This window comes from Haemorhous mexicanus, chromosome 2 (genome assembly GCF_027477595.1).
Source record: "Haemorhous mexicanus isolate bHaeMex1 chromosome 2, bHaeMex1.pri, whole genome shotgun sequence".
Taxonomy (NCBI): domain Eukaryota; kingdom Metazoa; phylum Chordata; class Aves; order Passeriformes; family Fringillidae; genus Haemorhous; species Haemorhous mexicanus.
Genome location: NC_082342.1, coordinates 26,064,636 through 26,091,421, shown reverse-complemented (window position 1 = coordinate 26,091,421; position 26,786 = coordinate 26,064,636). Strand labels below are relative to the sequence as shown.

The window sequence follows — 26,786 nt, the reverse complement described above, 5'->3', positions numbered from 1 at the left end:
GAACAACACACTGGTACAGCAGGAGTAAGAATCATAACCAACACCACAGATTTAACACCCATGCATTATGTAATAAACACTGTTCACTACACTGTTCAACACTGTAGTTAGTGTGCAGATATCTGTTATGTACAGGCAGCCAAGGTTTTGTACTTTGCACCATCAGCAAAGGTTGGGTTTTGATCTGGCAACTTGATTCCAATCTCAGTCTCCAGCTAGAACGAGCTTGCTAAGAAAAAAAAATCTCTGAGATGGTGGAAGTTACTGCTCTCATTGCAATGTGTATTTAAATTTTCTGAATTAGGTCTTAGGAAGGTCTTTGGTTTAAAATTCAGCTTCAGTGACATCAGCCTTGTAATGCAAATGTTTCTGATACATTTAATTTCCTTTTTTCAAGGCTCATTTAGAACAATTGAAATGAAACCAAAGAGACCTGGCTGGTGGCTTTTAGACACTGAAGTGGGGGAATACCAGCAAGCAGGAATGCAGACTTCCTATTTGGTTATAGAGAAAGGTATGAACTACAGTGGTTTTTGGCTGGGAGAGTCTTCTCTACCCTTTCAGGATCACTAAAAATAAATTTGGGAGGTTGTTCTGCAAAAAAAGTAGGAAATTATACACATTCAACGACATTGTGGAGTGGTTACTGTAAATTTTTTGTACTGTAAATTTTTCTTCAAAAATTTTTAGCTTCCAGCAATGCTAACTTTTAATTATTTAGCCTACTACCTTAATTCCTTTAGGATGCTAGCTTTGATTTTGAGGTTTCCCTATAGTGACCAGTGGATTAATCTGTTGAGAGAAATTGCAGAGATTAATTTAGACTTCTCTGGGAAAAGAGTGATGTTATAGAATTACTAGATAATAATAATAACAGTTATTATAATTAATAGTGTACTAGAATTACACTATTGTCCTGAATGATGTTATTTCACCAGAATATATATTGGAATAGTCCTCATTATCTTTAACAACAAATTTACTGTGCTCCCTTCAGAGTGCAGGATTCCAATGGGCCTGGCAAGTGGGGTTATACTTGATTCCCAGATCGATGCTTCACATCACATAGGTGAGTTTATCCCTGAAAAGGTCCCTGAACACCCCCAGCAAAGTGTTGCAGTTCTGTCTTCTTTTGGTTTCTCTGATGTGAAGCCTTTCAAGATCAGTTTAGCAGCAATCAGTTGTCAGGCTAAAAGTCTCTCCAGTGCTGCAAGCAGAAATAGGGAGTTCTGTTAGGTAGCCATCATTACACAGGTCTGCTGTCAGTGTCACAAGATTGAGAGTCAGGGAGTGCCCTTTCTGTGGCCTGCTGCTTGATCAGGAACAAATCCAGCATTCTTTTTGTCCCTTGGATTCCCTGCTTGAAAATAACACCAAGCGTTCAAAAAGCTTTTTAGATTTGCTTGTGGTATGACATATGAAAGGACAAAATATATCTGTTATGAAAGACTTGGGAACCCTGACATCCAGGGCAATTACGGAGTCTTTAATTTGTCATGTTTGTCTGTGGTACAAAAGTGGGATCATTACTTAGCGACTTTCTGTAGACTTTTACACAGACAGTGTCAAATCAAGGTGTACAGGTTATGCACACATGCAGGAATGCCCATCCTTTCCCCTGAAATAAAAAATAAGTTACTTATTTTGTAAAACCCAATTTTTTGTGGATTTGATTTTCTTTCTTTGTTTCCTCATTGAGTGCTGTGAAGGCTTGGAAGCCATTTTGTAATATATATTCTATACCAGTTTTTAACTTGGAAACCTTGTTATGCAGAGGGGAGCTCTCTCACATGAATGTAGAGCACATTTTGTGTCTGATCCTGCTGGGGGCCAAAACTTGTTTAGCAAACTCTAGACCCTGGTTCCAAATTAATAAATAACCAGTATATTACATAAAAGGTTATTATTTTTGTCATTTTGCCAACTTTAAAGCTTTGCCGGGTACAGATGCTGACCATGTCCTAGATTTTAGGATCTCTTGTTTTAGATATCTTGTTTGTATTTTTTTTCTTTTTTTTTTTTTTTATTTAATCATTTGGGTGGGGGGTTGGAAATGGTGTAGTTAAAGCTAATAGCAGCCTCAGTTTATGTTTTTTCAATGTCTCTTAAAATTCTTGCTTTATTCATATTTTCTGTCTAGACTATTGGGAACCTAAGTTAGCCCGATTAAATAATTATGGAACATACAATGCTTGGAGTACTACAGTAGAAGAAGTACTGCCTTGGATCCAGGTAAAGTACAACATCATTGAGTTATGATTTTCCTACAGCTTATTTTAGAAGGTCAAGTTGCTCTTGTCACTGAGAAGGCTGTTGGAGAAGACTGAAAAGATGTGGCAAGATTGTTGATGCCAGGAACTGTTTTTCTTCCCTGGGATAACTCAGTCTCTGCTGCTGTTGAGGCTCCTTAACTGGACAGTTACCTTCACAATTTAGATTGCAACCATTTTGTAGGTAAATGGAGTCATTCTTTCTACTGCTATATTTTATCTTTGTCTGTCTAACAGTACATATTTGTATGTTTGTGTTTAAGTGATCATTTAATATCAAATTACCTGAATGAAGGCTTGAGGATGTTTTTTGCTTAGTTTGTATGCTGCTGTCCCACTTGGCAGAGCTCAGTTGTCTTCACTTAGGGAAACTAAGCTTATAATTATGACATCGTGTCATAGTGAGGGAGGCTCGGGGACACGTCAATGTGAGAATCAGCAAGCTTCGTTTATTGATTAGAGCATCAGACATTTAAGCACAACAAGTAATAAGCTCATGCATATTCTGTAAGCTAAGCAGTCTATTGGTTATATTATAAATATCAATTCTTATCTTGCTCCCTCATTCTTTAAGACTTACATCTCTCTTTTCTCACACTTCACTCTCGGTTACATCATCTAGCTGTCAAACTACAGCTATACTCAAGGCCACAGCGTCTTCACAAGTGCGGAGCCTCAGATTAGCCGGGTCTGGTACTTTTCTAATTCTCAACTATCCAGAGCATGTCTACGTGACTTCTGTCATGTAACTAGTCCCGAACAACTTCAAGCTCTATATCATTCAATCACTTCACTTGTGTGTTTTTCTGCCATCCCAGTGACTTTTGCACTACACAGCCTGTTTGCACCCAAATTTGGGGAGAACAGCTGATTTCCTATAAATCTCATTAAAATTGGTTGGAAGACAAGAGAGACTCGAGTTCAGCAGGTGGCTGTTGTGTTTGACTTGCCAACATTTGACATACTGGCAAGTTAATGAAAGTGGAGTAGGGGGAGAAGGTTGGAAGATCTGATGTGAAACCGGAAATATCATTGGGAAGAGAAAGAATTTAACAGGAGGCTGTGGTGGTGGGAAGCTGAAGTTACTGCAGTGAAGCGTGCAGAGGTATGGAGGGCATGTCCCAGAGAATGAGTTTTACTGCTGACAGGTACACCTTCCAGATTTGTTTTTATGTGCTAAGTGTTAGATATGGTATCAGCAGGAATGGTGGCTTTTCAGCACTTCGGAATGTCATATGCCTTTCTGCAGCCTAGGTATCAAAAATTAGAGGTAGCTTCTATAAGCGTGAGCCTTTAATTTCTCTGTGATCCTTGACCTATCTGTAAAATGGGGGGTGGGGGGGGGAATTGTGCCTACCACAGACACACAGATACTTTTGAAGTGCCTTTGTGGTGCAGTGCTGAACCCTGTAAAATGGCCTCTGAAATTAAATGCAAACACAAAAACACAAACTAAATGAGAGAGCATTAATTTGATAGATCTCCGATAGACACTCTGGTATCTCTTATTCCTTTAGAGAACGTTAGTGTTGTGCATATTAAAATGCCAAAGAATTATATGGGTTTTGCTGTACATTATTGACTTTATAAACACTCTTTTCTGTTTCTAGGTGGACTTTCGAAGACAAGTTTTGCTCACTGGGATACAGACACAGGGAGCCAAGCAGTTTTTTAAGTCCTTGTACATCCAGAAGTATTTTCTTGTTTACAGCAAAGACAAACGGATATGGAACACCTTCAAAGGAGACAGCTCACCAACAGGAAAGGTCTGTCTGTGCCATGGGGCTTGCAACAACCTAGGCAGCATCACTGAGGGATACAGTGAGTCTTGTCTAATGTTAAGAAAGAGTGGAAAAAATTATGGCCTTTGGAGCCTTAATAGGTACACCTGGAAGCCCCAAAGGGCATTTAACAAACTAATGAAATTCAGACTAGACGACAAATTGTGAGGCACTGCCTGGACTACGGTTTGGATTGGCCTTGTGACCTTGACTGTGTGGAGTCTGGTTTTCTCACAGACATCTCTCCCTACTATTATTTCCTAAGCCTGTGGCAGTTTTTTTAAAAAAAACAGGAAGCTGAACTAAAACTCAGGCCTTTACCTCATCTGGGGTTAGATTCTGCTTCTTATCCCTTCCTTTGATCTGTCCCAGCAGCTGAATGTTGAACTGTCTGATTTGCCTGCAGAAGGCCTGTGTGGTGAGTGTGATTGTATGCTGAAAGAGGTTCATCTTACACCCACCTGCTCCAGCCCTACCTATTACAGCTCCCTTCAATTTACGCTGAGGTTCTGTGGTACAACTCCCAGATTGAAAGCCTGTTGTCTTTTACCTCTCCTTTTGCCTCTTTGCTCATGCATTTTTATAGATTTACATTTAAAAAAATGTTGCTTATTTAAACTGAGGCCTTCAGATACTTCCAAATATGCTAAGATGGGACCATGAGATATTTCAAGTGGCCTGCAGCATAGGGTGTGCTATCATTGTGGATGGGGCTAAGGGCATAAAAAAGACTACATTTGTAACAGAGAAGGCTTTCAGCATCCAAATTTGTGTTTTGCATTAAATTAAGTATGTGTGGTTTTTTTCTTTTTTTTTTTTCTTTTACACAGATTTTTGATGGTAATTCCAATGCCTATGACATAAAAGAGAACATCATTGATCCCCCTATTATTGCTAGGTACATCAGACTCTACCCCACTGAGGTCTACAACAGGCCTACTCTTCGCATGGAGCTTCTGGGCTGTGAAGTAGATGGTAAGAATTGGTTAACTGCTTCCATTCTGGCAAATGTTTGACCTAATATTTTAAAGGAAGCTAAAACTGTGGGTCTTCTCCATTCCAAAATTGTTGCTTTTGCTGTGGCCACTTGGATGTACTGGATATGACACTGTGCTCCTCTCAACAGGCTGTTCTTTGCCACTTGGAATGGAAAGTGGAAAGATCAAGAATACCCAGATAACAGCCTCATCTACAAAGACATCCTGGTTTAACACATGGGATGCTTCACTTGCTCGTCTCAATCAGAATGGAAGGATGAATGCCTGGCGAGCCAAGGTAACAAGAGAACAACAGTGAAGGCAACAAGAAAATTGGTGCTGTCTGTGTGGTCATGGTGCTTCCTGCATTCTCTGTGCAGTGCTGAGCGTGATTGGTCACTTCACAACCGTCCTTTGGGAAGAGCACCACTCAACTCTTCAGCAGAAATTTGTTGAGCCTCTGGCAAAAGCAGTGAAATACTTTGAGAGATAGATGCTCTCCTCTGGGCCACAGTCTGCAGTCTGTGGAAATGGCCTATTTAATTTCAGAAGATGAGTGCAATTTGAATATTTGTCTCAAAGGGGTTAAAGAAACCCATTCCGGGTTGGCTTATAGGCAGTGTAGCCTAGTGGATTTGGGGGTGAGTGACCTTCAGCAAGGCATGTGAGCTTCTGTGTCTTTGAAATGGAGCTGCATTTCTTCATAAAGCACCTTGAGATTTGATGGAAGCTGCTCTTTTGTATAAGCATTTGGTATTAGTATTAAGTATTAGGTTTTAACACTGGAGGTAAATCTCTGTTATATTTCATTATGTATTGGAAATTAAAGCGTAAATCTTCAGACTCCAAACATACTACGTGTAGTAATGAAGTTAATTATATGGGTCACTAAGAATGCTTGTGACTTGCGTCAGCTTTATTCTTCTGTACTTTTTTGATGCATTTTGATACAGTTTTAACTACCTGTAAACATGATTTTCACTTAAGCAAATACAGACATTTATATATTTGCTAATACACAAACTTTCATATCAATTGTAGTTTAACAACAACCAACAGTGGCTGCAAATTGATCTCCTCACAGTTAAGAAGATAACTGCTATTGCTACGCAGGGGGTCGCATCCATGTCAGCTGAAAACTTTGTGAAAACCTATGTTCTTCTGTACAGCAATGAAGGCTCCGAGTGGAAGTCCTACACAGAGGGTTCAAGCTCAATGCCAAAGGTATCACTGTCAGCCCAGGCAATTGAATTGTTTTGTTGTTTTGAATTGAATTGAATGGAATTGTTTGGTTTTAGGTGCTGGACACAGTCAAGGCTCAAAGGCAGAATGCCCAGCCAAATTGATATTCTCACTGACTGTAAAGTGCTAGGGAGCTGGGGTTCCTACAGATAATGTCACAGTATCCATCTGATTTTAGAGATCGTGATTAATCATAATAAAAGGAATGAACACTGTATCTGCAGGGAATGCAGCCAGCATTGTGATAAAAAGAGCTGACGCTGTTTTAAAGGAGAACATTTAGTTTGAATACACAAGGACATTTAATTTGAGTGAATAACAGATTCCCCACGGCTTCTTTGTTTTCTTTTTTTATTTCTGCCCTGATTTTTAAAGTGAAATTAATGTTAGTAAGCAGTATTGATATATCAGAGCTGGAGAACTTCAGGTACCCACAGAGCAGACACAGTACTTAGTATTTTTTTCCTGTATTACCTTACACCAACTTAATCCAGAAGGGCTGTTAGCAGTGGTGAAATAAGAGGAGTTTGGGGATTTGGTCAGTTAGAAATTAGAATGGCAAATTTTCTGGTGTGGATGGAAACAGAGGCTGTTTAATCCATTCAGGCTCAGCTATTGCTGGCTTTAACTACTTTTAACCCAGCACATTAGGAAGAGACTTGTTGTGGTCTTGTTTAAAACCAGAAATGAGGCAGTCCATCTACCCTGGGTGTGACTAATGCAACAGCTTGGAACTGTTGTAAAGAGAAAATGCAGGGGTTTTTTCAAATGCCACCTTTTAACCAATTGTGTTTGTGTATTTGCAGGTTTTCCTGGGTAATGCAGACAGCAATGGGCACATCAAGAATTTTTTTAACCCGCCCATCCTGTCCAGGTTCATCCGCATTGTTCCAAAAACATGGTACCGTGGGATTGCTCTTCGGGTAGAACTCTATGGCTGCGATTTTGGTGGGGGTCTGGCTGCAAAGAGGACTGATGAGTCTGGGAGCTCTTATCCTGCCAGCAGTCATCTTGCAGAACAACCTGTTCATTAAGAAACCCTTAAAACAGTCACACTTAGTAGTTTGGATATGTCCTTTGTCAAAGGAACATAATGTTTTACCAGCAGGATTGAGAGATTTCTCTGGCAGGTGTTTCATTCCTACAAATACACATTTTAGGAAACAGCTTATTTTTTCTGGGAAAATCTCTTTTCAGCTTCTTTTCTCTGGAAGAAATAGTAGTCCCTTGTGATTAGTATTATCGTTTCTTCATTATAACCAGTACTCTGTCTTACTTTTTACTTAATTTTAAGTCCTAAATCCCTATAATGAAGACTCTAGCCTTGATCCTGAGCCCTGACTATCTCATTTTGAAATGCATTTGCAGCACAGATGAGGAATAGAAAGCGATAGCAGGTGGATGTTCTCCATACATAAGGCTGAGAGGGAAAACCAGTGCTGATCTGGAGCTGTCGTGCTGCGTTCCAGCAGTGCCTTGGTGAGAAATTATTGTAGGGGTGGCCTCTCCTGCACATGTCTTTCACCTACACTGTGGCAAAGGCAGGACATGTCTCAGCATTAAGTTTTGTGCAACCCCTTCTCAGAGAATGTGTGCTGGCATTGTTGGTTTGGTTCTTGCATATGCAGCACACCTGAATGGTGTGGATTTCGCAGAATTCATTTTCAGTGCCCTGGGAAGGGAAAAGGGGGTCAGCAGTGCCTTTCCATCCCAGAAACAAGAAGGGAAGTGATTTAACCTGGCAGATGATGGAACAGCAATGGGAGAACCAAAATGAGAATTCAGAACACCTTGATGCTCAGTCCCATATACACTTTTAGACTGTTGGGAGAGGGAGCTCCCTTGATGAGGAAAGCTTTGAGAACTAGAGCTGTTCAGTGACAGTACAGCCTGGGGGTGGCAGAGGAGGATTGGATGAAACTGTGTAATAGAAACAGCTGCATCTTCTCTTACAATTTAGCAGCATTTTCACTAATGGAAATACACTTGTGCATAGATTTTACATGGATTTTTCCCAGGATAACTACATCTGAAAATAGATACACAGTCCATGAACTCATTATTCCAGCAGAATTTTAACTAAGCTTTCAGTAGTGTTCTGGACTTCTATCCTGTAAATTGTTTATTTGCAGCACTTCACTTATCTCACTAGGTACCATTCAGCAGGCTGGATTTTTAAAGTAGTTTGTCTTTGAACCTTGAATGGTGTTAGCCAGTTTTATTTCAGTAGTCTTTCATTTCTTTCTCTTATAGAACATGCATTTTAAAGATAAGGGGATAGAACAGGAGTGAAAAAAGTGTAAAAATTAAACAAACATTTTCTTCTATTTTTTTTTCTTTTTTTACTATGTCATGAAATGTTGCAATTTTCCACTGGAAAATAAAGCTAATATTGTTGCATGAAAGGCATCAAAATTTTGTTTTGTATGTTTGCCTCTACAGTAGTAGATCTGGTAATAGTGAAAGTTTGCAACAGGAAAGTAAAATTTTCAGTTAGAAATTAGAATTAATTCTAATTCACCAATTAGAATTAATTTCAAATGGTGAAACAGTGTGAGTAATTCCTTCATCTTTTAAGGTTGGTTTCTTAGTATTTTGTAATTGTGCTTAATTTATTTTTGTTTGACACCACCATGAAATTGCAACACAAGCCGTATTCACTAGGAAAAAAAGAGAAAGACTTGTAAACTTCGGAATGAGGTTTTACCTTGAAAAACAGTCAAAAATGCTAGCTAACTTCAGCAGAACCAAGTTTTCATGTGATAACTGTGAAATTATTTTTTAGAGGGCAGTGATCTTTAATGTTCTAAATAAGTAATTAATTTTTTTTTATACAAATATACACACACACATGTCTAATTCTGTGTAAAGTTACATAACTGCAAAACTGATTGCAGGAGCATGATTCAGTCCATCTGCATCAATTTTTTACAAGTTAAAGATTCTGCTTCTGCTTATTAATGAACAGTACTTTGGTTAGCTGGGATAAGCTGTCCTGCTTGCATTTCCTCCCAAGCCCCTTGTCTATGCCCAGCCTGAGCAGAGAGGTAAAAAGCAAAGGCCTTCACAGCGTGCAGACACTGTTCAGTGCCACCTAAATCACCCCTGTGTTGTGAACACTGCCCCAGTCACAAATCTAAGCCACAACACCCTTTGGCACCTATGATGGAAATTAACCCTATCCCAGTGGTGTTCCAGCCTGCCCAGTAGAGCAGGGATGTCTGGGCCCTGTGCCACCTCAGACATGAGGCCGTTGCTGATAACAAAATGTTCCCTTGCACAGCAGAGTAAGATAAGTGCCACAATAAATAGCAAAGGTCCAAACCAGTCGCTAATGTACCAGACTCTTATATACAGTAAGGCAAAAAGTATGAGCTACTGCCAATAACAGCTAGAAATTCTACTTAGCACACTCTGATCAGGGGTGTTATCTCAAAATCCTCTTCTCTCACATGGGACACCAAAAAGGACTGCAGCAGGTTGGCCTCAGCTGGCAGCTAAGTCCTCACTCAGTCACTTGATGGCTTTCCCGTCAGGCTGGGGGAGAGGATTGGCAGAGCAAAAGAGAGGAAACTTGTGGGTTGGTATGAAGGCAGTTTGATAAGCAAATCAAAGCTGCACATGCAAGTAAGGCACAATAAGGAATTCATTTGCCATTTCTCATCAACAGACACATGTTCAGCTGCTTCCAGCCAAGCAGGGCCTCAACACACCTGACAGTTTCTTGGGAAGACAAAGTCCATAACTGAACATGCCCCCTTCATCCTTATCCTTTCCCCCTCCATTTCCTGCTGAGCACAATGTCACAAGGTCTGGGATATTACATCCCCTGGCTCAGCTGTGTCCTCTCCCAGCCTCTTGGGCAGCCCCAGCCTCCTGACCAGTGGGGCAGGGTGGGGAAAAGAAAAGGCCTTGGCGCTGAGCAAACACTGCCAGTGCTAGCTAAAACAACCTGTGTTATCAGTGCTCGTTTAGTCAAAAAACCAAAACACAGCACTATACAGGCTGCTGTGAAGAAAATTAACTCTACCCTAGCTGGACCACATACACAAAGTATTTTAATTTTATTAAGCAGCCATCTTAGATTGAATTTGCTAAGCCTTTTGGAAATCTATAGTTAAACCAGTCAGTTCTGCAGAGCCTTTTACGCCCTGTGGAATTAAATTCTGTGTATGTTGAGATTATTTGCAAAATACACAAGGAGAGCAAGAATTCCTGCAGTTTTCTCAGAGACTAAAGATGCATGTGACAGCATGAAGGTTAACAAACATAAACTCTTTTGGACTCAGGGAGAAATGTGGTACCAAAGTTCAGAGTAATACAGCAAATAATTTCTTCACAAATCTGGATGGATGCCTTCACACTGGCCTTTGATCCAAAGGTCCAAAGTCAACTGCTTTTAGCCTCAAACAGCGTCACAATGGAGTTGCTGCCCTCTAATGCTCATTTCAGCTTCCAAGAAGCTGCAGGGTGTCCAAAGTTGACCATCTGCAAGTGACAATACCACGTGGGTGGCTGTGCTTGAAGCCTTGTGCTTTACTCACAACCACCTTTACTAGGTGCAACCAAGTGTTTCCATTTTCTTTCCAGAGGTGGTGGCTGTACTCCTTCACACAGACACTGAAACTGGTTGTGTCTGCACTTAGACTGGAAAGGAGGTTGGAAGTATGTGTAAACACAGTTGAGCACCTCTGAAATAGACACTGACAGCAGCACCACAGTAGTTTCTTCAGAGCCTGATGCAGTAGTCCAGTATCCAGACAGGTTTGTACAGAGTGCCCTGTGCAGTCCAAAGATGCAGGCAGTCTCATGTGGATGGGTACAGACACCTCAGCCTTTTAGAGGAGGTGTAACCTCCATTTTTGCTAGTTTTTCTGCTGGTTGTTCTGAATGTAACACCTGCATTGCAGGGATACCTGCACTGAAGCCAGGCCAGCTCACCTTCACCAAGGTGCCCAGGAGTCTGCAAACTGCCCAGGAGTCTGAGGAGACAAAGCTGCATGGATTAAACCAATGCAGATCCTATTTCTGCATCCACTCAGAAACCTGAACTGTGCATCAGCACAGATGCAAAGGTGAATCTGGGCTTTGGGGCTCTTCTTACATTAGAGATGTCTGTGAGGGTGCATGGCAAGAGCATGTCTGAGTGAAGGGCCGGGAGAACCCTGCAGAAAGAGCATCAAATGAGAATGTGTTCAGGACTCCAGACAAATAACCAATATTCTGAGGATCCTCCAGCACCCCCTGAAATGGCCTTGAATACTAGTGGGTTGATCATTTAGGATGGTGCTAAGGGACAAAGGAGGGCTTGCAACTTCACAAGCACTCACACTCACAAGATGTCTTTCATGACAGGAGAAGATTTTTTTGGCACATACATGAGAGAGAAAGAGAAAGGCTCTCCCCATGCCCGCATATGGGCTAGGGAAGACTGTTTATCTATATTACCATGAAGCACCAGAGCAATGAGATGCAGCACTGTCCTATGTGGACCAACTGCTATTTTGTATGAGTCAGTTATTCCTCTTAATCAGTGCAAAATATTCCTCTTCTTGCTGTGTTTATTCGTGCTAGCTCTGCATCATAACCAGTTTATCCACCTACACTTTCCTATCATTACTGTGCCCCATTCTCCATTTGTTTGTTACAGCCAGTGCTTGAATCATCCTTTAATTACCATCTCCTCCCGGTAGGGACTCCATCTTCTTGAATGTTTGTACAGCACTCTCCAAAACAGGCCATGGGATCATTCTCAGGGTTCCTGGGCACATCTGTAACACCATTCCTAATAGGAGCAATACTGTGTTTAGCCCACTGTGACCTACATACACCAAGCATCAAGTAATTCAGACCAACCTATTTGCTTCTTCATTTAATAGAAGTACAGGATATATTTCTTTTAAGTGATTGTTTTACTTTGTAACATCACTCTTTTAGCACTTCCCATGACAATTTTTCCACTGTTTGTAGCAGACTTGAGTGGCTTTTCCATTTTTCCTCGTGTAGCTGATTGCAAAATATTTTAAACAATTACATCCATAATGGAAATGTATAGTGCTGTACAACATGACCCATCTTAGCCCAGGAGTTATTCTGGTATCCTGAGCAAATTCAGCCATGAATGCCTCATCTCTAACAACTCTCTGCTTCAGTCTGCATTGGACACAATGCAGAGCTTGCTGTGGTGTGCAGGGCAGAAAGGAAGTTCTCTGCCAGAGGCTTTTGATAGTAACCTGTCTCCTAATGACTCCTGTATTTTGAAGAGATGGCTGTTTGTCCTTATGCTTCTGCAGGCCTTGGAAGCTTGGATTTTAGACTGGCTTCTGTATCAGCTGGTTCCAGTGAACGACAACACTTCATCCCCCCACCCCCACCCCACCATGCACAGGGGGTTTAAATTGACCCTTTATGGCTGCATAATATCTATGAGTTTTCTGTTGAAAGCCCCCAGATAATCAAAGGATCAACTGGGGGTTGGAAGTGAAAGACATAGGCCTTCAAAGTTATATTTAGTCTACTGTTCTAACAGATTGCTATAATCTACAGGCTTTGGTCTAAACTAATCAGCCTGCATTTCAGAAATAATTTGGAGTTTTGCTTTCTTCTTGCTAATTCTGCTTCACTCCAACACAGATACCAGTTAATGGAGTCTACTTCCCCAGATTAGTTACAATGGCCAAAATAATTTAAAAAAAAGAAAGTGGTTGCTGCTGTTTGTCATGTTTCTGTGCCTTTATTCCTTCCATACTCAGCAAAAGACAAATCTGTTTTATTCTCTCTGTCTGGGTAATTTCTGAAATATTTGTACCATCTTAGTGCTTTCACATACTGAGGAAACATTCTGAACAACAGCTTCACAAGAGTGCACTTTTAAATTTTTTAATTTACAGAAGATTTTCTCTAAACAACTTGGCAAGACTTTAGGAGAACTTTACATGCACATACATTTTATTAACTCCTCCACAATACAATGCAGGCATAGAAGTTGAGAGAAGAAGGAAATAAGATTAAGGAAAGTGTGAAAAACTCTACTTTTCACAGCTTATGTTTTTCACCTTAGTAAAAAATATTGGAAGTGTTCAGGTTTTTACTATCAAACGTGTTTAACCTTTCCGTACTTTTTCTAGTAGAGTGGGGAGATGGAAAGAGAAAATGTAGAGTGAGACAGAAAAGATAGAAGTAAAAAATCAGGGAATAAAATTTTATCTTGTTCCCAAAGGCTGTAAATATTCCATGAAAATAAAACAACGTGAGTTCTTTTGAAAACAAAACCAAAATCCTGAGAAAACATGGAGCACTTAAGTAAAAAATTTGCAGTTTCTTTTTCTGTTGCAGTTTTTGGAGGAGGAATTTCGTTTGCCTGACTGACTGTGTATTTTTTTTAAGGAAAAGGGCTGAACTGATGTAACTCGTAACACTGGAAACAGCAGTTGAGCTCCAGTGGCACAGCTCTAAGGATTGTTGTTTTGGAAAAGAGCAAGGCCATCCATGAGATCCTGTGAGCAGTCTGGAAGTTGTGGGAACTGTTGTCTCTAGGCAGGGCACACCAAGAACTCCAAGGTTTTGTTCTTTCCTCCTGACCCTGCTCGGCACAAAGCAATAGTCAGAAGGTGCACACCATCTTGCTAACAGCCCATATCCCTTCATTACCTGCTCCTCGGCCACATGCCAGCGGGACAGAGGCGCTGCTAAGAGAGAGGGAACCTCTGGCAACGCATTTATCAGTCATTGTTTTGGCTCATTTCACTCTAACCATGCTCTTTGAAAAGATCAGCCGTTCCTTGCCTGTGGCTGAAATGGATGCCAATATTAGCAGGAACTGATTCTTTGTATGTAGGGTTTTACTTCAAGATAAAAGGTAGTGAAATAGCCATATTTTTTTTTTTTTCCTAATAAATCTTACAGGTTTTCTACAGAAGAGAACGTGGAGAACAATAGAAAGGACATTTTGCTAAACCCAGAAGATAAAAGCAGCAAAACACTGATGCCCAATGATCAAGACCAAAATATTTAACTGTGTTTTACAGACAGCTGAGTTATGTTACTGCCCAAATCCTCTTTGTAGCTATGTTTACCAAGGCATGATTATGGTGATTACAGTAATAAAATAGTAATAAATATATAATAGTAATAGTAGTAAAATTCTGCACTACAAGGAATCTGTTCTGGGGCTTCTTGCTCTGTATATCCAGATGCCTAGGAGGCAGAATATGCAATTGCACAGGTGGGAGGCTTGACCCCTGGTATGAATTCTCTGTGGCATCAGCCAGTTTGGAGAACAAACTGTAGGTACAAAGTAGGAAGCTCTAGGAGTGGCAGCAATGTCGTGGAGATCAAGGGAGTGAAGCTAAGGGAAAGGCAAATCAAGCAGATCGAAAGGAATAGATTGAACAGAAAAACAGAAAATAGTTCAGAGGATTGGCAAAGCTATAGGCAAAACTTTAGGTAACGAAATCGAATGCAACAGTTTTATTTCTTCTGGTTGAACAACAAGGTTCTGCTTTATTAAACCACTTAAGTGATTCAAGCTCTTATCTCGCGAAAGGGAAGAACACAGCAGCGGTCACCGGCCGAACGCGCCCGGGCCTGGAAAGCCCGACCAAGCCCAGCACAGCCGGCCGGGATCTCTGTGGGAGCAGCTTTCCGAAGAAGGTTCGCACCTGCCCCGGAAGAACGGACCAAGGAGAACCTCCGCGGCCGAGCGGCCCCCGGGGACCCCGGCCCTGCCCCTCCCCTCCCGCCCGCGCGGCTGCTGGCCCCGCCCACGGGGACGGTCTGCCCAATCCGAGCGCGGCGCGTAGCCCCGCCCCCCGCACGTTTGGCCAATCAGTGTGGGGCTCAGCGCCGCGGGCCGGGGCCGGAGCCTCGTCTCGGGAGGTGACCGGGACGTGCCCGCCACCGGCGCCTCCGGCCCCGGCAGCGCCTCTGGCTGCTGCCCGGCCCGGCCCGGCTCGGCCGGGCCCGGCATGGCGAACTCGCACGGGGGGCGGCCGGCGCGGCGCTCCGCCCGGGCTGCCAGCGGCAATGCCTGCTGCTGGGCGCTGCCCACAGCGCTGCTCTGCGTCTACGGCTTCTTCTGCAGCGTTCGGCCGTCGGAGCCCTTCCTCACCCGGTACCTGCTGGGGCCGCACAAGAACCTCTCCGAGACCCAGGTACCGCGGTACCGCGTCCCCGGGTGGCTTCCTTCTCCCAACACCCCCCCCCCCCGCCCAACACGCAGGGTGTGTGTCTGTCTGTGTGCTGTGTGTCTGTATGTCTGTGCTTTGTTCGCAGTACGGGAGTGCTGGCGGTTACCGCCGTCTTTTCCCTCCCGCAGGTGTTCAACGAGATTTACCCGGTGTGGACTTACTCCTACCTGGCGCTGCTCTTCCCCGTGTTCCTGGCCACGGACTATCTGCGGTACAAGCCTGTGGTCCTGCTGCAGGGCCTGAGCCTCATCGTCACCTGGTTCATGCTGCTGTACGCCCAGCGGCTATGGGCCTTCCAGTTCCTTGAGTTCTTCTACGGGATGGGGACTGCCACCGACATCGCCTATTATTCCTACATCTACAGTGTCGTCGATATCAACCTGTACCAGCAGGTCACCAGCTACTGCCGAAGTGCCACCCTGGTGGGTTACACAGTGGGCTCAGTGTCTGGGCAGGTCCTTGTGTCAGTGGCAGGATGGTCCCTCTTCAGCTTGAACGTTGTCTCCTTAACCAGCATATCCATTGCCTTTGCCACGGCGTGGTTCCTGCCCATGCCACAAAAAAGCCTTTTCTTTCACCACCTATCAAGTCAGCGGCGTAGTTTGGAAATGAAGGTCATGGACTGTAAAAATGGAGCAGCTGTCCAAGATCATCCCGATGTGCAGAGGGCACCTGGCTGGGAGGATGAGACAAAAGTTCCCTTAAATGGGGAGGGTCATTCAGCAGAGAAACAGGTGAGTTGTGCCCTGAGTTTACATGAGTAGAAGATGCCATACTGATGTGGTTGTCACACCTGCATATACCTACATAGCACTAGAGATTATCTCCTATACATATCTCATAACAGCAAAAAAGTATCCCTTTACATATCCCTCTTCTTTACTTATGGCACAGGGAGAATTATTACTGTCATCCTTTTGCTCTTTGAGCATAGTAGTCTGCTCCTTAGTTTTTCTGAAACTGCTCTTCATGTCTCACCAAGGCTGCAGTTTGAGTGCTCTGGGCATCAGATTGCCATCCAGTGGTCCAAAGCAAGGGACATCTCTGGGACACTAAATATTGAGCATATGTCAAAACTCTATGTGTGCTTCTGGATGCACCCAGTGACTTGCAGAAAAGGGGCAATTCTTCATGTACTCAGATTTTGGCATTGTTACTCCAACTGTTTTGTGATTTGTGCTGCAGTATGCTGTGTAATAATTGGGGTTTATCGTATGACTCTGGAAGGAAGCTGCTCTAGGAAGGAAACTGCAGTAGTTCTTGGAGGCACTTGGAAGCAGACATTGATTAGTAATAGAAGGGCAGAATGTGAGAAATTGCAGGAAGCACATCTGCATAATATCAGCTTAATGCAGCCCCTGAGAATGCCAAGGTAGTGCCCTGACTTGAGGCTTTTGTGGGCTGCGTAACTTGGCAAAGTCATTTGTATGGAAACAAGTGCAGTGAGAGACGTGCTGGGTCCCATGGGTGAGCAGCCTCCAGTTTTGGGGCCCAGTATGAGTGGTGTGTGTGTGTAGTTGCTTGCTGGGCAGGTCCCTGCTGGCCTCATTGCTTCAGGAAATGCAAATAAGTGAAGATTCCTGGCAGGGGGATTCGAGGCCCTGGGGAGAGGCCAGCCTTGTCCTCAGACAGAAGGAGGCTGCGCTGCTTCTGAGGAGAAGCAAGAAGGTAAGCACAGCTGCTGGATTAGTCACCAGTGGGTATTTCTTAGCAAGTAAGCCACAGTTAGCTGGCTTGGGGGAGGCAGCATCCAGGGCTTTCTGCTTCTCCAGCTACAGCTGGGAATTAAAAGTATTAACATTCCAGGGATTTAATCCTGACCCATCCGGCATGATCATGTGTGACCAAGGATGTTTTTACCTAAGTTATGTTTGCATGTTGAAGGGTATTTGTTAAGACAAATTCTGTGCCATAAACATGTAACTTATCCATTCCTTTTGTTTACCTTACTCCTCTCCTGTGAGAGTACATGTAGTACCAAAGTAGTGGGGAAGAGTTTAGAAAAGGAGGGAATACACCTGCCTAACTCCCCTAAGGTCACTTACACCAGGTGCTGAAGGCTGAGAAGCATTGGAGCATGATGATTGTCCTTCTTGCTGAGGTAACAGCAGGCATTTTTCACAAACATGGATGGCTGTAGGAATAATTGTACTGAAGAGGCACTGCCAGTGCAGGGCAGAGCAGGTGTGCCTTTCTGCCTTACCAGACACTTGCTTGGGGCTGAGCAGCCATATCAGTTTTTGCATTGTGTGTGACTGTTCCATTCTCTTGTTTTTCTGTGTCTAAACTTGTGCTTCGTGTGAAATCATCGGCATGGGAGTTATGTGTAAGGTCACATTGCCACAAGTCACTTTTTCCCAAGTTGTTCTGTTGAGTTTTGTTTTGCTTATGCAAAGCAAGAGTTATGCCATTGGCAAGGCACTGGTGGGACTGTGTGGTGTTTAATAAAGATGCTTAGAAATCAGTGACACTTGAAGGGGTGGAAGAAAGGAAGTTCAGGACAGGTTTCAGGCTGTGGTCTTTTGGGCTTTTAGTAGAAACCTTTTGAAATGAGTTTTACTGCTCATGGAAAATAGTCTTTCCTAGGAACATACTGCATGATTCCCCCAGGGAAAGGGCATAATGCCAAGAGCTCAAAGTTGCTGCTGCTGTCTGGAAACCACTCTGAAACTGGGCATGTGACAGCACAATGTGCAATAGCTCAGTCCTGTGACAATTCTGTGTGTTTCCCTGCAGGGAATCCACGTTCACAGGGGCCTGAGATGCCGTGTGGGCCTTGGGGCTCTGCCCAGTCTCGCATTAAGTAACTGGTCCTCTACTCAGACCAGAGGGGTCTTGCCCTAAAGAGTCTACTCTATGTCTGTACATGTGTGTGTGCAGCGAATGTAACCAGGAGCTTTTGTCTACAAAGTAAAGACATGCTCTTTTCCTCTGCTGCTGTTCTAAAGAAAATCAACTTATTTGGGGACAGATGTCGTTCTCTGTGCTACAAAATTTGGTTGAATTTTAATCAGAACTTAAAAGTGCCATTGATACTTTTTGCCTTTATGATGTAAATCATGACAAGACAGGCTTCTGATCCTGTCTTGTCAAAGTGGATATTGTGTCCGGTTCTCTGGTGTTTCTTCTGTGGTACCCTTCAGTTGCTCACATAATATGTGGCAGTCCCTGCTGTCTGCCAGGCAGAGCCAGAGAAGGGGAGGTGCTTGGGACTGAACCCTTCCTCTGCAGGTAAGGGTACGGCCCTGTTTGACACAGAGACTGTGGAATGGGAAAGCTTTTTATTCATTACTGTGTGGGGGTTTGTATCCAAGAGCGGTATTGTCACTCACTAGTGATCAGACCACCTGAAAGGGGCAACTCTGTGGAGCAGTGTAAAGTGTTCATAAAAAAGACTTAACATTTCTCTCCCCTTCCTTCTCCAATCTATGTAGAAGCAGAAAGTAGACATCGCAAAGGTGCTCAAAGACCTCTGGCAGGACTTCCTCCAGTGCTACTCCTCCAGGACCATGCTCTGCTGGTCCGTGTGGTGGGCACTGTCCACCTGTGGCTACTTTCAGGTCATCAACTACGCTCAGGGCCTGTGGGAGATGGTGCTGCCTTCTCACAGCGCAGACATCTACAATGGTGCTGTGGAAGCAGCCTCAACGCTCCTGGGTAAGCTTCCTGCTTAGCTCCTGCTCTGCTGTGAGAAATGTCTTGCTTCCCTCAAGGTCACTAGAGCATGATTTGGAAGTGCCATGCGTTCTCCCAAGCATGCAGGAGAGGTAAACCCTGGTATTTGGGATGAATCTTCCCTGACATGCACAGGTAGGGTACTCATTGTGAGTTAGTCATTGGAGCAGCTCTGATTCTTGTAATCCAGTATGTAGGTGTTTAGAGGAATCTCCCAAGGCAATCATCATTCTGAAATACTTGGCACAAGGCTCCAGGCATGTGGCTGACTGTGTGCTCTTGACTGTCACCATAACAGTGGGGTTGTGTTTGTTTTAGCCACTCAGAGTCAGACATGGGGTCCTGTGATTTTGGTTTTTCTCCAGGAGCCTGTGAAGGTTTCCTGTATGTACCCAGAATGCAGTGAGCCATGGTTAGTCATTTCAGCACTGTTAGGAGCAGAAGCTATTAAGATGAAAGAAGTTGGTTGACTTGAAAGGGTCAGGTAGGTCAGTGAACACAAGTGTTTGTTTATGAAGTTGTTTAATACTGTTTCATTACCAGAACTAGGACAATACTGTTTTAAAAAAACTAACATACCCTTGCAGAGTTTTTCTAGATGTTGCTGCAGCGCATCTCTTTTATTTGATGGAGTCATTGTTCCATCATCTGCTGTGCACATCACTTACTTGGGGGCAAAAGAAACCAAGGTACACAAACAAATTATTAGTGCTTCCTTGGGTTTGCTCAGCCCCTTCTTGAAGTTCAGTAGGAAGCTGTGGCTGGTTTATAGTTCTAAAAGCTGGTCCACAACCCATTGTTTGTTGGGTTTGAAACTGTTGGCAACTTGATGACTTTGTCTATTCAGTCCTTGGTGTGCTAAACCTGCCCTTAAATACCTTGCTGTCATACATTGTTTCTCCACTCTAGCATGAGCCTGTGGCTCTTACTTCTTGTTTGGATTGGCTTCCTCTACCATCCTACCTTTGTCCCAGTAGGAGAATAATTGTTATCAAGGAAAAGAAGACCCATAATGTGGCCTAATAGCAGCAGAATTTAAAAAATAAAAAAAAGGGGGGGGAAGGGTATTCTTCAAACCTTATAATGAACATCTTTGATAACAAGGTCCTGTTTAAAAAGTCCTGTGAACAATGGACCTAAACTCTTGTAATACTGAAGTTTTTAGTTTCCCATTTTGATTTTTTTTTTCTCAAGTGTCATTTTTATAAATAGTTGAATCATTTTGGGTGATGTTTTCAGGCGAATTAGCCTGAACAGCTCAAAAGACAGAATCCTTCCAGTTGACAGAGATTAATTGTTTGAAAGAAGCAGTTTAAAGAATTAATAGTCACCACTAAAAGCTTGAAGTGTGTGACAGGACTGGAAGTCCTAACATCCATTAAGAATGAGCATGCAGTGACCTGACTTCCTAGCGCTAGGGCAAATGCTCTAATTTCTGGTTTCCAGTTTGAATTTATTAATGAGCTGTTTATTTATCTCTAATGTCGTGCCAAGGTTGTATTTTAGCACAAAAACTTTGCTCTGGGCCAGACAAGCCAGGTTTTTCTAGCTGTTCTTTGGTAAAGTTAAGCTCTTTGTTCTGTTCCTTAATTCTGCAAGAACACAATGTGCCCATCTTTGCACCAAACCTGGCTTGAGTTGCATTCCTTTTGAAGGTGGATAATCTGAATTGCACTCAACTTTACTCAGTGAGGCATCAGACTTACAGAAGAACATGCTGTTCACTCTTTCCCCTGTATTAGAAATCTTTCCTGCTGTGTCCCAGATCTGATTTGCCATTTTCATTGCTCTTAGTTAGGAGCAACGTTTGGCAACCTTTTCATAAGGTGCTTTTGCCGTCCCTACCCTGCAGACGGGTTTAAGTTGGTATGGTGACTCATGTAGCTGTCAGATCCCTGTCCTGGGAAAGAGAATTAGTATCCCTTCTAGGGAGATCAGCTGACTGTTAGGTTGCATCCCTGCACCTTCTTTGCGGTGTGACAATCCTTTATCAGGTTGGGTTGTGAAACCACTGATCAGCTGAATGTGTCTCATTGAAGGACAGAGACTGAATGTCTTAATTAGGTATCAGGCTGATACAACCTTGGCACATAAGGAGAGTACAATTTTTGTGAATTTCCATGAGATCCTCATGTCTGTTCTCAAATTTCAGAATTGCTGAGACAGTAGGAAGAATGCTCTAGGACTGAGCTTCTTTTTGCATTTCAGAGTTTTGCTACTGGAGGAGCCAGACTTCCAAAGAACAAGATGTTAGTCAGACTTTAGTGAGGGAAAATAAATCCTTTCCCTTGGCATAGTGCCATTCTTCACTAGTCTGCAAGATTGGTGTAAGGTCTGACAGGATTGCAGGCTTGTGCAAACTGGTGGTGCCTAAGCAATCTTGGTGTGCTTAATGGTTTTCTAAGACAGCATGCCGTCTAAGGGCTACAAAGAGCTTAGACAGTGCACTGTAGCACTTTTGTGCAGTGGTCTACTGCTGAACACAATCCTGTTTTTCACAGATGTCCTGTAAACCTCCCTTTGTCAGTATGCTGTTTCTCTGGTTTGCTGTGTACCACCATTATGCTGTTGGTTGCTATTTGGCTTATTTGCAGAACAAGGCCTACTTGGAATGGGAATTTTTTATTAATGTAATATGTATTTAGACATTCTCAGTAGTAGCAACTGTGATAATGCTTGAAACACACCTTGTCTGCTCATTGAATTGCATAAAATACCACATACTCTCCCATCCTCTGATTTGTCTTTTATTCCCATCCCCTCTTCACAAAATCCAGCCAGAGTTACAAACCTGTCTGGGTTGTAAAGGATTGTTCTGGCACAATCAGTAGTACATGATTATAACCTGTAATTAGGCTGCATTCCAGGAGATGTGGATTTGGACTCCTCGTCTTACTTAATCTTATAGCCCAGTGTGGAGATGACAGAAAATGTAGGTTTTTCTGCTTCCTGGGAGAGAGCTCTATCAGCTATGCATTAAAGTGAGTAGTACCTTTCTCCCTCCTACCCTCTGCTAAAGCACCAGTAAATAATTAGGTGAATGCTTTTGAGAACCAGGGTTTGCATTTTTCAACAGAAATTTCCCAATTATTGACAGCACTGCCACAGTCAAGCACGGAGGAGTGAGTGGCAGTGGTCTTAGGCCTGGGGCTGTCATGCTTCTGGAGCCAGAGAGGAGACTTTAGAGGCAGTCAGCATTGTATTTTTTGTATTGTTTCTGTAAAAGTAAATGGGAGTTTTCAGCAGTGTTCCAGGTGAGGGAGGGGTCAGGAAGGAGAGCTGCTGAGGTATTCCCATTTGTGTCTTCCACTTCATTCATGTTTGGCTGTTAGGGGCTGTAGAGCTCCCAATGCACCATCTCCAAATTGCTCCAACTGTAATTACTAAGATTTATGCTTTCTTTCCCCTCACAGGAGCAGTTGCAGTTGTTGTTGTGGGTCACATAAAAACATCCTGGGCAATGTGGGGTGAAGTGGCACTTGCCCTGTTCTCCCTTCTTATTGCTGCTGCTGTGTATGTCATGGACACTGTTCGTAACATCTGGGTGTGCTATTCATCCTATGTCATCTTCAGAATTATCTACATGATGCTAATCACCATAGCAACGTGAGTATCTCTGTAACATAAACTGCTCTCAAGGTTACAGCTGGTGTGAAAGTGGTGCCTTTCCTGTGTAACAAGTCTGTTGCAAGGGTTTGTGTTGTGAGTCAGGTTGGAAATTGAAGCATGGAGATATATTTGGCTGGCAGTGTGCCCAAGCTTGAAAGTCTTGTGATACTGAAGTGAATGCTTCTAAATATTAGATCGTGCTGATTGCTAGGGGGACGTTTTTCATAAACATGGCTGGAGTGAAGTGTTAACAGATGAGGAAAGGACAATGTTTTGCCTGGATTGAAGCATCAACTTCCCCTAACCTATAGGAAAACTACTTCAATGTTATTTGTCACTTTGGGGAGGAAAGCTTCGCTGGTTTTGAACCACAAAATCACTCCAAGACAGCTCAAGCACAAGGAGAGGGGTGATGCTGAAACTAGCAACTAAAAAGGGAGCTCTGGTTAGAAAGATGCAAAAGGTTATGGACCACAGAGCAACAGACTGAAGCTTTGAGATTGCCAGCTGCTCTCTGGGGTCAGAGTGGGTTACATCTTCTCCATGTGACCAGACCCTTTACGTCAGACAGCTGGGCTGCTTCAGTGACACTGAAACCCACAGAGTTTCCTTAGTGGTGGGTTGGGTTGTTTGTTTGTTTGTTTGCTTTTAAAAAGAGGGGTTGCATGTGTAGGTGAGTCTCTTCTAGCTATTAAGTTAGTCCATTGTGATCCTATTTAGAAAAGGACACTATCTGAGCAAGGTAATTTAGCTGTGGAAAATATGAAAGCAGTCAATGTAACTCCTCAAGTTGCATAGTTGTTCTGTTCAGAAACATTCCTGCCCTTCATGCATTCCTCTGCTTTTTCCCTTATGTTTCTGGTTGTCCCTTTCTTTCCAGGTTCCAGATTGCTACAAATCTCAGTGTGGAGCGGTATGCCCTGGTATTTGGGGTTAATACTTTCATTGCCTTAGCACTTCAGACTCTGCTCACTGTGATTGTTGTGGATGCCAGTGGTCTTGGCTTGGACATCTTCACCCAGGTATGATAGATGCTCTTACTATTATTGATGGGAGGTGGGGAAGGGAGGAAGATAAACCAAGCTGTAAAGCTTCTCAGCTACCTGTTTCTGGGTCAAGGATATGACAGAGAAATAACCACTGAATCCTGATATTTTAGAAGTGGAAGGGAACTCATTTATTTTATTAACATTCCTATGAATCTGGAAACTGTTGGTTTAACCACTTGTTTTTATTTCTTTTCCTCTTCTCTGCAGTTCATGATTTATGCCTCTTACTTTGCGGCCATCTCACTGGTGTTCTTGGTCAGTGGCATCTGCAGTATTGTGGGAGCTTACAGAAGACAAGAGCAGGTGCAAAGCAAATCTCCTGAAAGCCAGTAGTGCACTAAGCAAAGACTCTTGGTGATTATGTATGAAGATATAGGTCTGTTTTTAATCTCTGCCTTTTCTTCCCAAGGCAATCACCTTAATGGTATATGATCCATATTTATACTATATTAGTAGCACATTTTAGAAGGTAAATGTATTAGCTCTTACATAAGTAAGAACAAATATCTTCTTTCTAAAATGCCTTTTGTTCTTCTGTTGCATGTATGGGATGTGCAGCAAAGAACAGTAAGTTTTCTCAAAGAATGAGAACCTTGGGAAGTTTTAGTATAATACTGTCCATCTGCAGACAGTTTTATGATTGTCTGGTCAACTGCTGCTCTCTGTCATGAGGTGCTGTAACAGGGCAGAAATGAGGGCACACTAACAGACCTCTCTGTGGAGAGCCCCAGGCCTGGGATAGGAGGTGGCCTGAGGACTGTGCTCTGCAGTGTGGCTCTCACTGAAGCTGCCCTGTGATGCTGGATGCTCTGTTTTGAGGACTGGTACACTTACATTTCTGCATACGCACATGCTTCCTAGAGGAGCTTGTACTGTTTCTCCTGTTCCTGTCTGTCATCCTTGCTGCCAGAGGTTTACCTTAGTTGATCATGGTGCTTCCCCAAAAACATAACTCTGTCCTCGAGCAATTTGTGGCACTGGTAGATGGGGTATTAGCTGCACTACCTGTTCCACAAAGGCCTGTTCCTAGGAAGGACTGTAACTGGAGGGGAAACTTAGAGGGAGTTGAAATAGGCAAAATGCTAATCCATGGGACCCTTGGTTAACTTTGACTTTGTCCCTTAGGGCTGCAGATTCCTGTGATTATAGGAGTCATTGCCTCACAACCCACAGGCTGGACGGTTTCAGGGGTGGTGTATGTTAGCATAGCACTGAGAAGGAAGGTAACTCACAGGATTTTAAGCTATTCTTTGTGCTTTTAGAAAATTGTGGCTGTGGTGATTAAATTGACACCTTCAATTGTGGTAGTTAGCAGAATGACTGCCTGAGGCTTTGGAAAATGATGATTTATGGTCTGTCATTTTCCCACTGTTATTTTAAAATGCCTTTATGATTCTGGTGGGTCTCTGTCCACTAGTTCTGCCTCTTCTTTCCACATGAGCAGAACAATGAATGTTTAGAGTAGGCAATTCTTTTTTTTTTGTCCAGTTTAAGTAATTTGGGACTTGCCTCATATCGGTTTTTTAAAATAATTTATTTTTTCCAAATTGCTTCAACACTGAGGATGAGTTGTGCAGTTGTCCTGGGCTTGGGCACCTGGTTACTCAGGCAGCATGACCAGAACAGCAACAAATGCCTATGGAGTGTGCCTGTTTCTGTGCAAGTTGTGGTGAGTTTAAGTGTACAGGAGACGTGGCAAGGGAGAAGGTGCAATGCAGCCTTTCCCTCCATGCCTTCTCTCTGTGTTCGTTAGAGCTCCTTTCTTCTTTCAGAAGAAGCAGCTTTGGTTCATCATCTGCTTTTACTGCCAAGGAGATTTCACAGTATTGGGGTTGGGAAGGTGTTTTCCCCCTGGCTGGGACACTTCCCATCATTTTCTGTGAGCCTCAGCCTTTACTACACAAGGTGCATGATTAATGTGTTTGGCATGTGTTGCCTGGGATCCAGGGAGCCCTTCCAGGCCACCTGCTCAGGGGAGAGCACTCCCCAAAACCTTTTCTTTCTGCACACTGCCTCTTGAAACAGCCCCCTAAAGAGGGGCTCAGCTGCACTGGCATTTATATGTGTAAACTTAACTGCCTTATCCTGAAATGGAAACTTGAAGCCACCCATGTATATATTCCTTTCTCTATGGTTTTTTGTTTTTAAACAAAATAAAATCTGAAGCCATGAAATGCTAGCTGATGAGCTGTACTGGAACAGGGATAGTCTGTCTTTTGAGTTCCTTGGTCTAATGGCAGTTGGAGCAAAGCAGGGGGAATGGGTACACAGCACTCCTGTCAAGTGACCAAAAGGAGCAGCTCAATTTTAATCATACTTTTCCTACAGAGGTCAAATCTTTGATGGGGAACAGCGCAGTTATTTTAAAAGCAAGTCACAAATTAACTATTGACTTACAGCAATATCAGTAATTTTTGTACCAAAGTAATGAAACTGGCAACTACAATAGAAAGGCTTGTTACGCTGTGTGTCTTCAGGCCCACAAGTTATTGCAGCCACACCTGGATGTCGTTCAGGTTCTGAGCTCTGCTGTTGCTTTGGTGATGAGGTGACTATAGAGCCTGATTGGAGCTGTATGCAGACTTAACGGTGATGCCTAGGAAAACCTGTAACCATGTGGATGTTGTTGGTTTCTAATTAAACAGCTATTTTTGTTAAATAAAAATACTCTGAGCTATCCTGTGTGGAAGATGTTTTTTTTCTATTTTGATTCCCTGCTGATCCATCGCACTGCTGCTGCAGATTGTTCTGAGCATCTTTGTAACAAAGAGAAAAACAATCTAAAACAAAACATGCAAAAAGAAGCAAGGCTTCAAGAAGCTGATAGTTGCTGGCTGGCTTGTGTACGTTTGCATAACTCTGTGCAAGTGTCTTGTTTTGGGGATTCTTAATTGCTGAGCAGTCCATAAGCACCACTCTAAATCCAGTGCAGACTGGCCTGCAGAGGGAGATCATCGATGCAGGGTAGCCCTCGTCAGGACATTCCTGTCTAACT

At 43.1% G+C, this 26,786-nt stretch overlaps 2 protein-coding genes across 5 annotated transcripts in view; both read left to right on the top strand.

The window, feature by feature from the left end:
* The window catches only part of F5 (coagulation factor V), a 38,884-nt gene extending 30,199 nt beyond the window's left edge, over positions 1–8,685 (top strand). For 3 of the 4 annotated variants that reach the window (XM_059837966.1, XM_059837968.1, XM_059837965.1), the window contains 8 exons: positions 398–514; positions 998–1,069; positions 2,141–2,232; positions 3,881–4,036; positions 4,882–5,026; positions 5,178–5,326; positions 6,070–6,252; positions 7,077–8,685. In XM_059837966.1, coding sequence (XP_059693949.1) covers positions 398–514; positions 998–1,069; positions 2,141–2,232; positions 3,881–4,036; positions 4,882–5,026; positions 5,178–5,326; positions 6,070–6,252; positions 7,077–7,304 — 1,142 coding nt within the window. In that variant the 3' untranslated portion in view covers positions 7,305–8,685. The remainder of the gene's footprint in view (positions 1–397; positions 515–997; positions 1,070–2,140; positions 2,233–3,880; positions 4,037–4,881; positions 5,027–5,177; positions 5,327–6,069; positions 6,253–7,076) is intronic. The other variant, XM_059837967.1, reaches the window with a different exon arrangement.
* A 6,466-nt stretch (positions 8,686–15,151) lies between these two features.
* SLC19A2 (solute carrier family 19 member 2) lies at positions 15,152–26,468 on the top strand. The gene is made up of 6 exons (XM_059837970.1): positions 15,152–15,422; positions 15,587–16,192; positions 18,893–19,115; positions 22,547–22,739; positions 23,623–23,764; positions 23,999–26,468. The coding sequence occupies exons 1-6, from the start codon at positions 15,237–15,239 to the stop codon at positions 24,122–24,124; spliced, it is 1,476 nt and encodes a 491-aa protein (XP_059693953.1). The 5' UTR covers positions 15,152–15,236; the 3' UTR covers positions 24,125–26,468.
* Positions 26,469–26,786: the final 318 nt, after the last annotated feature.

Bases quoted from the DNA above. Each gene is read 5' to 3' on its own strand.
- SLC19A2 (XM_059837970.1), top strand. From the start codon at position 15,237: ATGGCGAACTCGCACGGGGGGCGGCCGGCGCGGCGCTCCGCCCGGGCT. The intron at 16,193-18,892 runs GTGAGTTGTGCC...CAATCTATGTAG, and splicing joins GTCATTCAGCAGAGAAACAG to AAGCAGAAAGTAGACATCGC. The intron at 22,740-23,622 runs GTGAGTATCTCT...CTTTCTTTCCAG, and splicing joins ATGCTAATCACCATAGCAAC to GTTCCAGATTGCTACAAATC.